This window comes from Moschus berezovskii, chromosome 4 (assembly GCF_049115385.1).
Source record: "Moschus berezovskii isolate FMDL1 chromosome 4, NW_MosBer_1.0, whole genome shotgun sequence".
In the NCBI taxonomy this organism is placed as follows: domain Eukaryota; kingdom Metazoa; phylum Chordata; class Mammalia; order Artiodactyla; family Moschidae; genus Moschus; species Moschus berezovskii.
In genome coordinates this window covers 41,540,243-41,552,703 of record NC_142463.1, presented here as the reverse complement: position 1 = coordinate 41,552,703, position 12,461 = coordinate 41,540,243, and the positions used below count along the sequence as shown (strand labels likewise).

The window sequence follows — 12,461 nt, the reverse complement described above, 5'->3', positions numbered from 1 at the left end:
ACACCATCCCTTCAATTCTTCCTCATTTGATGTTCCATTTTAAGAGATATCATCATTTGATGGACTTCCTCTGAACAGACTCCAGTTTAAAAACAACAGCCTTAAATGTGCTGCCCAGATGTGAAATGCAAGATATAAGATGTGTTCTGACCAAACTAGAGAGGAAATACCATCTTCCTTCGTGTGGTAAGAACACTATGCTTTTATTAACATAGCCCCATACTAAACTAAATGCAAGCTAAATCATACCATAAGCTCTTATTGATCTTTCCATCCAGTAGAACTGTGAGCCCTTTTTCAGATGATGGGATAAGAGTTAATACACTTAATCTTTAAGAACCAGAATTCAGGACTTTATATTTATCCTGTATTTAATTTCACATTAGTGGTTTCTATTAACCTGCAAAAACTTCTAAGATCCAGATTCATTATGTGACCTTCCCAGCCTGAGAAAGCTGATAAGCTTATCTCCACATTTTCAAAGTTGTTAATTAAAAGGACAACCAAATGCAGCCTTTTCCTCGGAAGATGCTGATCCATTAATCACCTTTCTTTGGAAGCAATATTCAGCCAAAATTTGACTAAATTTATAACAATTTAGCCCAATTTTTTCCATCTTGAATATAAGAAATAGGAAAATATCTCTACTAATCTATTAGTCTTATTCCAAAAGTTCAGTAGCTTTGACATGTATGTTTATAATGAATCAACATGGACTTCTTTATTCTAAGAGTTTAAAATTATCTATGCAAAAATTATATTAGAATTTCACCTTGAATCACCATCAGACTCACCAGTCTATAACTTTTCAAGATCAACTCCTCCATCTTTTGGGGAAAAAAACCTCCTTTCCTTGCCTGCCTGGCACTCTTTTACCAGTTTCCTGACAACATATAAGGAACCCATATTTGCTTTTCCAAGTGCTTTTAGCATTCTGTCACATAATTTAAGTCTAGAGAGAGGATTATTTTTAAGAACTGTGATGTGATTTTACTATCTCACTACCTCTCAGCTTTGTCTTAATTATCATTGTTCCTCCCTTTCTAGCTTGACATCTGTTCCCCTGATGAAGGAACAGAATAAAGGATTTACAGTTTCACTGTGTGCCTCAAGCATTTGTTGTTGTCCTTACTAAAAGGACAGTTTTTTTAAAAGACGTATTTCTCAATCTTAATTCTAGAATTTTAGAATTTAGCCTTCCTGACACTCTTTTAACAGGTTCATGGCTCTTAGATATGTGTTTGCTCCCTTTATCTGCTATCCAGGTCTTTTTAAAAGTTTATTAGTTTTTTTTAATTAAAAGACGAAGATATGCTTTTAAATTTTATTTATTTATTTTTGACTGTGCTGGGTCTTCGTTGGCTGTGCTCAGGCTTCCTCTAGTTGTGGCAAGAGGGCCTCTCATTGCAGTGGCTTCCCTTGTGGAGTGCAGGCTTAGTAGTTTTGGTTCATGGGCTTAGCTGAACCAACAAAGTTCTGCGGCACATGAGATCTTCCTGGGCTGGGGATGGAACCCATGTCCTCTGCATTGGCAGACGGATTCTTATATAGAATAAAAATAAGTGCTCCCACCTCCAGCTTCAATTCCATTTCCGAAGACTCAGTGCAGACTTCCAACTCATGCATGTCCTTTCCAACTCATGCATTTCCAACACATGAAAGCCTAGAGAGCAGACTATAGGGTCTTAACTCTTTGTCTGCCTCTTTTTTTTTTTTCTTCTTTCATTGGGTTTTTATTTGTCATGATTATATCATCAGAACTGTGAGCCTCTGGTCTCTCTCAAGCCATCTCCCCTTACAAAGCCACCAGACCTAGGCTTGATGAACTTTTAGAAAGTTTCTAAGTGAAAAGAAAAATCATCAAAGTGCCTAAAGGCTGCTTAGTCTCTAAAATAATCTGTCTTTTAAACAATCTGTTCTGCCTCTAAAAGGAAAACCCTTCGGCCTTTCACATTAAACTGCTATGAACACCAAATGTTTTTCCTTTATTACCAAGACTTTGGGGATGTGAAATGGAAAGAAGAAAAAATGTTCTCAGCTTTCATCCCTTTTTTAGCCAACTGACTCTTAAGAAAGAGGGGAAAAACCATCAACTAAGATTATAGCAAAATATATACCCTAAAGTTTATCAACATAATGAATAGTTCTAATATTTATGCTCAGATTTCATTTTTGTGCTCCTTTCTTCACGTAGTCCAGCACTTATTCATATCTCTCGTACCTGGGATACAAAGGTAAAAATGGCAGAGTTCTTGCCCACAAGATGCTTACAGTCTAGTGGGAAAAGAGGCAGGTCACCAAGTCATGATGATGCAGTACATTAAATGCCACCAAAGATATTTAGATATATAATCGAATGTCCATATTGTGAAAAAGAAGATTTTACCTAAAGTTGAGTTTAAAGTAATACGCAAAAGCCCTCCAGAGGAAAGGTTAGGTAAAGGGACTCTAGGAGGTCAGTGGTCAGAAAAATCATCAGTCCCATGAGAACTGCTATAAAATATCATCAATCTATGTGACTGCATACAAGGGCATAGATGTCTTTTAATTTTGTTTCTATTCAAACATAAAGGTAAGAGAATAAAACATTCCAATATGCTTATGTCAATTCTATTCACCCAAAACTCTGGCAGTTTTGCCTGGGCATCCATAGCTCTTGCTTCTACCTCTTTTATATTAGTAATAGCATATTTCAGAGGCTCTGTGTTTCGGGGGTTATATACATATCTGCCTCTCCCACTGGCATTTGAGCTTTAAGGCAAGAATAATGTGTTCCCCTCATTTATAACCCTTACATCATGTAATTCCTAAGGAGGTTCTTAATAAATGTTTATTCAATATAAGCATTACCCGTTCACTAGTCTATATAAGGCCATTTATGGCAAGCCACTCCAGTACTCTTGCCTAGAAAATCCCATGGACAGAGGAGCCTGGTGGGCTGCAGTCCATGGGGTCGCTACTAGTCGGACACGACTGAGCGACTTCACTTTCACTTTCACACATTGGAGAAGGAAATGGCAACCCACTCCAGTGTTCTTGCCTGGAGAATCCCAGGGACGGCAGAGCCTGGTCAGCTGCCATCTATGGGGTCGCACAGAGTCGGACACGACTGAAGCGACTTAGCAGCAGCAGCAGCAGTATTTGACCAAACCAGCACAAACGACAGCAACATGAAAAGGTTACTCACCAAGCAGTGGACAACACAGACGTTTTTGGGATTCTGTAGTAGCCAGTTATACATATTCCGACACACAGCAAAGAGGTTGTGCAGGCTGGGGGCCTGCCTGATGGGCCAACTGCATTCTGAGACCTAAAGGAACACAGCAGAAAGGAATGAATTCCCAAGCAACTCCCTCTCCATGAGCAGGTATCACACCAAACAACTTCTGGAAGTGACACTACATCTTCTTTCAACACAGCGGGAAGAGTTGGGAACAGGGTCCAAACACTGAAGAGTTTAATCCTGCAATTTTTTTTACTTTAAAAATTCTGTTTCAGTAGAAGTTATGAAAACACAGTTTGAAATACATTTTAAATTAAACTGGATGATTTAAACTCTCTATTTGAAGTTTTAAAAATTTTGTGTGGTTACACTGAATTTAACTTCTATTTAGTATAAAATGTTTTGATCTGCCTACTAGATGCTTAATTATAGGGTTACACTATAAATCCTGTACTACCCTTAATTTTATTCAAGCTGATAAAAGTGAAAACATGAAAAAGTGCTGCTGAGTAAGCCAAAGATAGGCTTTTTCAGGGGTCTTATTCTTTCTCTTTTAATGAAGGAACCCACAACTCTATGGGGGTGATATCTGGCATTTTCATGCATTTAACACATGCAATCATTCGGCACATTATAGAACACTGACTACATTTGTAGAATTCTGCTTGGCCCTGATCTGAAAAATCACGTAAGATGGGTACTAATATGATTCCCATTTTGCAAATACGAAGACTGATTCTCAGAGGTTGTCTTATCAAAAGTCACACCACTGGTTAGCACCAGGATTGCAACCAAGGTCTTCTGAATGTAAGTCACTTTGCTGCAACAGTATACTGGCTGAGGTTGTTATTTGCCTCAAAATTCTAGGCATGAGTCTCGGTAGGGAAAAGCTTAGATTTAGGCAAACTCATAAAAATAGAGAAGCCTGGAGGGCTCCAGTTCATGGGGTGGCAAGGAGTCGGACATGACCAACCTACTTTTACTTTCACTTCTTCTCAGTGACCTCTCTGGGCTTTCCTGGTGGCTCAGATGGTAAAGGATCTGCCTGTAATGCAGGAGACCTGGGTTTGATCCCTGGGTCAGGAAGATCCCCTGGAGGAGGGCATGGCAACCCACTCCAGTATTCTTGCCTGTGGAGAACTCCATGGACTGAAGAGAGTCAGACATGACTCAGTGACTAACACCTTCACTTTTCTTTAATGACCTCTCTAAGCCTTTCTCCATAAAATACTGTGGATGATAATCACCTACCTCCCTCATAGGATTGTGGCTACCACATGAGACTATTATTTAAAGGCTTAGTTCAGTATTTGACACACACAAAATGATCAACAAATACTGGCTATCACTATTATTATTAATATTTTATCAGGTAACTGTAGTGCAAAGCCTTAAGATCAGATAGAGCCAACTATATTTGAAAAAAATGAATAAAACCCTTTTTGGCAAAAGTTTAGACTGAAGGGTCAGATCATACAAGGCCTTGTTAAGAACTGAGAGAAATATTTAAGAAGGAGCTGCTGCTGCTGCTGCTAAGTCACTTCAGTCGTGTCCGACTCTGTGTGACCCCATAGACGGAAGCCCACCAGGCTCCCCCGTCCCTGGGATTCTCCAGGCAAGAACACTGGAGTGGGTTGCCATTTCCTTCTCCAATGTGTGAAAGTGAAAAGTGAAAGTGAAGTCGCTCAGTCGTGTCCGACCCCTAGCGACCCCACGGACTGCAGCCTACCAGGCTGCTCCATCCATGGGATTTTCTAGGCAAGAGGACTGGAGTGGCTTGCCATTGCCTTCTCTGTTAAGAAGGAGAGTAACTCTTACTAGATTTCAGTATGAAGAAAGGATATAGATGACAAAAGACAAAGTCAGAGAGAACAGTCAGATGGCTGTAAGTGGAATCTGAGTAAGAAACGATGGTGGCTTAGGCTAGATGAGTGGTAGTGGGACACAAAAAGACTTGAGGAATTCAAAAAATAGACAGGAAGTGGAATGTCTGTATACAAGACTTAGTGATTGATCACAGGGTGGCAGTACACGAGTGTAGACGGGGATGTGCAGGGGGAGGAGACAAAAGTGACGGCCAGATTTCCAGCCTGAATGGCTGGATAAAAGGATGGGAGGTGCCATTATTGAGACAGGGAACTCTGGTCAAAGGAACAGGCTTCTACAGACGGTGTCATCCAAAAGTGCTCTGCAACACTAACAACACTGGTCTGAGAAAACCCAAACGTCCCAAATTCTTTACATTTAACAGTGGGGAAAGAGAGGCAAGAATAATCTGTTTGGTTCCCGCTTTTCTAGTAACCTTACAGTAACTAGTCAAAATATAGGTGGGAAATTATCTATGCTGTCTAGAGTTGACTCCTGAAAGCAAACACAGAGTTTCTCTCTCTGAGGATGCCAAAAACCCCATTCTTTTTGGTTAGTTTGTAATTTTTTTTCCTGTAAAATGACTGTAGGTGGCATCAGGGGACCTTCCAGGTTGTTAATTATCTTAAACCTTTGGGAATGACAGGTGCAATTTATTAAACAAAATAGATGAAATACCTAACAAAGCTACCAAACAACCCAGGGTAGCCAGTGTTGCGCCTCTGTCCATTTAAACTCCATAAAGCTTGCCCCTTTCACCTAATATGATTTGGGGCTGTTTCTGGCCCATTCTTTATCCTCAAATAGATTCCCCATTGATGTGTTCTTAAGGTATGGAAATAATGATTAAAAATAGAATAATTGGGAAGAAAAGATTTGCCATCAGAGGAATTGCAAAATGTACATTTATACAAGCTGCTTCCTGTCTGCGATGTTTTTCCTTCCCTTGGTAAATTTCTATTCACAGTATAAAGCCCAAGTTCAAGTGTTCTCCTATCTCTGACAGTTTCTCTTAACACAGGCAGAAATGCTTAGTCATCCTGATCAGCAGAGCAACATGGTGAAGCCCACAGGTTGGGTTTTCACCTTAGCTTTACCACTTACTACCTAATTAACCTTTGGTAAGTTGCTAACCTCTCCAAGACTCAATTCTCTTGTGTGTGAAGTAAAAATGGGCATTACAAGGCAGCTGTATGACTTAAGGAGCATGACATAAACACAGTAAGTGCCAGCTAACTGACAAGCCATATTCAAATTAACTATTTACATTTATCTCCCCATTTAGACACTAAGCTCCAGGAGAAGAGAGACCATTTTTTGTTTTTGTAACCCAAGTACAGAGTCCACATGCTGATCCAATGGCAGGCACTCAGTAGGTATTTGCTGAGTGAACGAACAAAGAACCAAGGCAGGAACCCTGTGTGGTAATCTCTCCTTTTAACATGATTTATCTTTGTCTATGTGTAAAAGGTCTTGAAGAAGCAATGGCGAATCAATTTTGTTGTATTTTTAGATTATGACTATGTAAAAGTGCAGAAAATTTATTTTCTCAAGCAGTATTCAGGCAGCATTTTTAAACCTTTTTGAAATTATATGTCACCCCTACAAATACTAAATGTCAGTATCTATAATGAGTCTCAGCTAAAAGCTGGCTAAATTGTTCTTAGCACAATACACCAATTGTTCAGAATCATTAAATCAATCAAGTAAATAATATTAATTTAAAGTACTCCATAATTACATATTTACTTGATATATAATTATACACCATTAGACAAACATACAATTAGAATTTTTTAAAAGCATGTGCTCTGTCTAAAGGGGAAAAACATTAAGGCATTAAAAAAAAAAATTTAAACAAAATCAATCACTGCAAGAGGTTTTTGTAGCTCTGTGAGGTTCATAGCTTTGTGCGATAAGCACAATCCTTGGGCAGGTGACACTTCATCATGCTGCCTCTAGGCTCTCTGAACCCCTCCCGGAGTAGCAGACAGCAGAAAATGCCATATGGATCACAGGCTGCCATGATACCACCCGGGAGGGAAAGGAGGCCAAAACATCACAGGGCTGAACGCCATTTGGTTTTCATCTTTCTGTCTCCCCAGGCAAGAGAGGAGATGACAGAAGCATCTCATTTGCTGAGCATAAGAGCAAAAGATGCTATAGAGAATCAGACTGAAGAGTCATATCCAGTGTTTTAAGAATCTGATTCCATTTTTGGAGGACAGAGGTACTTTAGGCAACTGCTTATTTGGCATCTTATTATTAGTAATGGTGATTATAGCTTCCCCTTACTGAAGGCTTACTCTAAGCCAGACACTCCTATCAAATGTATTCCTTATAGCACACCTACAGAAAAATATTCTAAGTATTTGTGAGAAACAAATCCTTATTGTCATCTCTACTTACTATAGGAGGATGAGTTTTAGAAGAGATGAAGTGACTTACCCAAGAAGAGGAAGAGTTGAGATGTGAATCTAGGATAATTTTTATGCACATCATATGAATTTCACCTCAGTAAAAAATAAGAAAAAATTTGTACACTGTCTGATGATTATTAACTACAATTCCATACATTTCTGAGGGAGTTATGGCACCAAGTGGGGGCTATTTTTTTTTACCAAGGTTAATAAGACAGTCAAGTCACTGAAGGCTGCAGAATGGTTCTCTGGCTCCCAGGCCAGGGGTATTTTTCTGCCCCATTATTTCCTGCCCTTACACTGACGCACAGTGACAGAGGAGAGATGAATATAACCTATAAAGTCATTCCTCTATGGCCAACTCCCCTCACCATCCAGAAAACCAGAAGAGAAACGACTAGGAGCTATGGTGACTTCTTTGGTGAGTTCTGGAAGGAAAAAGAAAAATAAAAGGTGACCTTCAAAAAAAATCACAAATCCTTTAAGAAACTCAACTTGATCATATATTTTCCTAAAATTAAATTATTTGCAAATAAGAAGAAATTCTACAAGATTATACAGTTTAGAAACAGTGGAAATAAAATAAGATTCTAAAAGAACTAGCTCGGTTTATCTTTTCTATATGACTAACTGGGCTCCTTCAGCTTGCTCCTTCCTGGTTGCACAGAGGGAGAAGGAGGCTCAAAGTGGCACTAACATTCACATTATCAGGATATAAGAACTTTAGGGCAGCCTAGATTTGCTGGCCATTCATCCACTTTTCCATTTATTGCCAACAATAGCACCAAGAAATGTGTAAAGCAGGTTCCTGAAACTCTAGGGCATAGCTCCAAAAGTTCTGTGCAGAAATGGAACCAGTGCACACACACACACACACACACACATACACACACACACTCACTCAGAGAGAATGAGTACAGTGTATATTGGGGGCATGATGAAAAAGGTTTGGGTTTAGATACTGGTGATGATTATACACTATTACGAGTGTATTTAATGCTGCTGAATTGTACACTTACAAATGTCTAAAATGGTATGTTTATATTATATGTCTTCTATCACAATAAAGAAAAAATAGGAGTGAAAATACATGGTTAAACTCTGAAGTCCATGCATGAATCAAAATATACAATGGATTCATTTCTGTTTAACTTAGATTCAGAACATCTGGTTTAGATGATGCATCTCACTGGTCTCCAGGACTTCACTGTCAACAGCATGACTTTTATTTCCTCAAGGTGGATACTGGCTAAGAAGAGGCAAAAAACTGACATTCAACACCTCCTCTGCAGTCCTGAATAGGAATTCTAACACTATGAACACAGGGCTTTGGCTATGCTTTGTTTTGAGTCAAATCCTTGGCTAAAGCCAAAACTAAACAGAGTCCTATTTTAATATTCTGTGCATGCGGTCACAAAGAGTCGGACACGGCTGAGCAACTAACACTTTCACGCATACCTACATATGCAAAGACTAAGAAACTGCTATTTAATTATTTCATATGATTCTTGTCAACCCATGTGGTTTCTAACCATAAAAGTTAATCAAAACAAAGAATGATGCCCCTCAGCAAAATAAAATCATCCTAGGAACAGCCTGTCTCTGTCACCACCACCTTTATTGCCAAACACACATCACATAATAAAAAGGTAAAATATATGAATTCAGGAGTCAAGGTACAGAGATGTAGACAGAGCTCCACTCATGTGAGTCCCTACACAAAACTGGTCTTGTGTTTGGTCTCTTCCAACAGTGGTATCCATGGAAGCCTTGGCCATCTACATTTATTAAAATAAGACTTAATTGCAGACCTAGCCCTCCAATGGTCTGGAAGGAGGAGAAAATTATTTCAGTCCTCGAGGATAGGAAGATGAGAACCAAGAACACTTTTCTAAGTCATGCAACAATGTGATGCAAATCGGCTTGTAGTGTTAGTGTTGGGAAGAGAAAGGATTAGGGACTTAGAAAGAGATACAAACCTATCAAAAACAGAGCTATGCTGAAAATTCTAAGGCTGTGGGACTGTCTTCCTGAGATGCACCTGAGGGTTGAGTGAAGTCAGAGGGTCTAGTTCCATTCTGTGGAGTTCTGGGACCATCTGTAAAGGGCTAATGATGTAGTGCAGTTCTGTCTTTTAGGGGGAAGAACTGAAATTGGCATCCAGAAATCCTTGCCTTAGAGAAGCTAGGCGAACAAAGAAAGAGTGGGGCTGTGGAATGGGTGGCCTGTCAGGGAGTGGGAGCAGCTCAAGGATGAGACAGTGTGTCTCTCCTGGTGGGAGCATGGGTTCTCAGGACGTTTAGAACAGTGAAAGATGAGCTAGAGAGCACAGAGGCCAGATCATGAAGAGACGGGTAAGACACCCTCTACAGTTTGTACGGAGAAGAAATAACCCCACTCCTTTCACCTAGATGAGATATACTCATGCTTTGGGGTCCAGTTCTCACTACTGTCTCCCTTCACTAAACTTCCTCAGTATGTACTATAAATATTATTTCCATTTGTCTTGAGAACATCCTGGCTTCTTTCTCCAACTAGGCTGAAGTGCCTTGAGAACGAGAATCAAATTTTTATTTGATATCTACGTATTCAACAATACTTGGCACATTTGATCATCTGAGAAACCCTTCCTAACCAGGCCAGGCATCACTCTAGGCAGCAAATAAAAAAATGTGCTCCCTGCTCTTTGACCCAGATAACCACAATGGTGTGATCACTCACCTAGAGCCAGATATCCTGGAGTCCAAAGTGAAGTGGGCCTTAGGAAGCATCACTATGAACAAAGCTAGTGGAGGTGGTGGAATTCCAGCTGAGCTATTTTAAGTCCTAAAAGATGATACTGTTAAAGTGCTGCATTCAATATACCAGCAAATTTGGAAAACTCAGCACTGGCCACAGGACTGGAAAAGGTCAGTTTTCATTCCAATCCCAAAGAAAGGCAATGCCAAAGAATGTTCAAACTACCGCATAATTGTACTCATCTCACACACTAGCAAAGTAATGCTCAAAATTCTCCATGTAAGGCATAAACAGTACATGAACCAAGAACTTCTGGATGTACAAGCTGGATTTAGAAAAGGCAAAGGAGCCAGAGATCAAATTGCCAACATCCATTGGATCATCAAAAAAGCAAGAGAGTTCCAGAAAATCATCTACTTCTGCTTTACTGACTATGCCAAAGCCTTTGACTGTGTGGATCACAATAAACTGTGGAACATTCTTAGAGATGGAAATAATAAACCACCTTACCTGCCTCCTGAGAAATCTGTATACAGGTCAAGAGGCAGCAATTAGAACCGGACATGGAACAACAGACTGCTTCCAAATTGGGAAAGGAGTATGTCAAGGCTGTATATTGTCATCCTGCTTATTTAACTTATATGCAGAATACATCATGCGAAATGCCAGGCTGGATGAAGCACAAGCTGGAATCAAGATGGCTGGGGGAAATATCAATAACCTCAGATATGCAGATGACACCACCTTTATGGCAGAAAGTGAAGAGGAACTGAGGAGCCTCTTGATGAAAGTGAAAGAGGAGAGTGAAAAAGCTGGCTTAAAACTCAACATTCAAAAAACGAAGATCATGGCATCTGGTCCCATCACTTCATGGCAAAAAGATGAGGAAACAGTGGAAACACTGAGAGACTTTATTTGTGGGGGGCTCCAAAATCACTGCAGATGGTGACTGCAGCCATGAAATTTAAAGACGCTAGCTCCTTGGAAGAAAAGCTATGACAAACTTAGACAGCATATTAAAAAGCAGAGACATTACTTTGCCAACAAAGGTCCATCGAGTCAAAGCTATGGTTTTTCCAGTAGTCGTGTATGGATGTGAGAGTTGGACTATGAAGAAAGCTGAGCGCCAAAGAATTGATGCTCTTGATCTGTGGTGCTGGAAAAGACTCTTGAGAATCCCTTGGACTGCAAGGAGATCCAACCAGCTCATCCTAAAGGAAATCGGTCCTAAATATTCATTGGAAGGACTGATGTTGAAGCTGAAACTCCAAAACTCTGGACACCTGATGTGAAGAACGGACTCATTGGAAAAGACCCTGATGCTGGAAAAGATGGAAGGCAGGGGGAGAAGGGGATGACAGAGGATGAGATGGTTGGATGGCATCACTGACTCGATGGACATGAGTTTGGGCAGGCTCTGGGAGTTGGTGATGGACAGGGAGGCCTGGCATGCTGCAGTCCACAGTGCTGCAAAGAGTTGGACATGACTGAGCGACTGAACTGAACTGCTCTTTGAGGGCCAGTGAGAACAGCCCAAGGCAGGTGTTCTATGTTCAGTTTCTGGTTCCTTTGGTAACACTACTAAGTCTGGTCACAAAATATGTGCTTATACTAATTGATGCCTTTCTTTAAATATCTTTATAGAGATTGCTTTTATAAATCATATATGTATACAGACATAATAATATATGTATATATGCATAATCATATGTGCATATATTAATAAGCATGAATACTTCTATAATGATATTACATCTTTATGTACTTCCAGAGAGAAAATTTTCCAGACTATCACAAATATTTCAAGATGAAATAAAATTTCTATGGAATATTACGCAGGATGTTTCATGGTCCTTAATTATGAAAATAATGGCATTTTGTGTATAACCGAGTCACTTTGCTCTAAGGCAGAGACTGGCACAACACTGAAAATCAACTATACTTCAATAAAAAAAAAAGAACGAAAATGATGGCACTGAGTTTTTAAACCAAAAAGATCAATTCAAAAGATTTGTTGAATTAGAAATAAAATATCTACCCACACTTTTGTGGATGCTAATTTACTTGCTCTCAATAAGGTAATAGCTGGAATAAGAGTTGGAAGGGCAGTTAATTATAGTGAAATTTTAAAGAGCTGCATTTAAAATCTGTTATAGAATGGGAACTTAGAGCAAACCACTTGAGAACAGTTTTATCAGTGCTTTTCAGAGAGT

The 12,461-nt window shown here is 39.6% G+C and overlaps 1 protein-coding gene across 1 annotated transcript in view; it reads right to left on the bottom strand.

Moving 5' to 3' along the window:
• The window catches only part of DNAJC6 (DnaJ heat shock protein family (Hsp40) member C6), a 180,763-nt gene that overhangs the window by 47,625 nt on the left and 120,677 nt on the right, over positions 1-12,461 (bottom strand). The window contains exon 5 of the mRNA XM_055403312.2: positions 3,188-3,310. Coding sequence (XP_055259287.2) covers positions 3,188-3,310 — 123 coding nt within the window. The remainder of the gene's footprint in view (positions 1-3,187; positions 3,311-12,461) is intronic.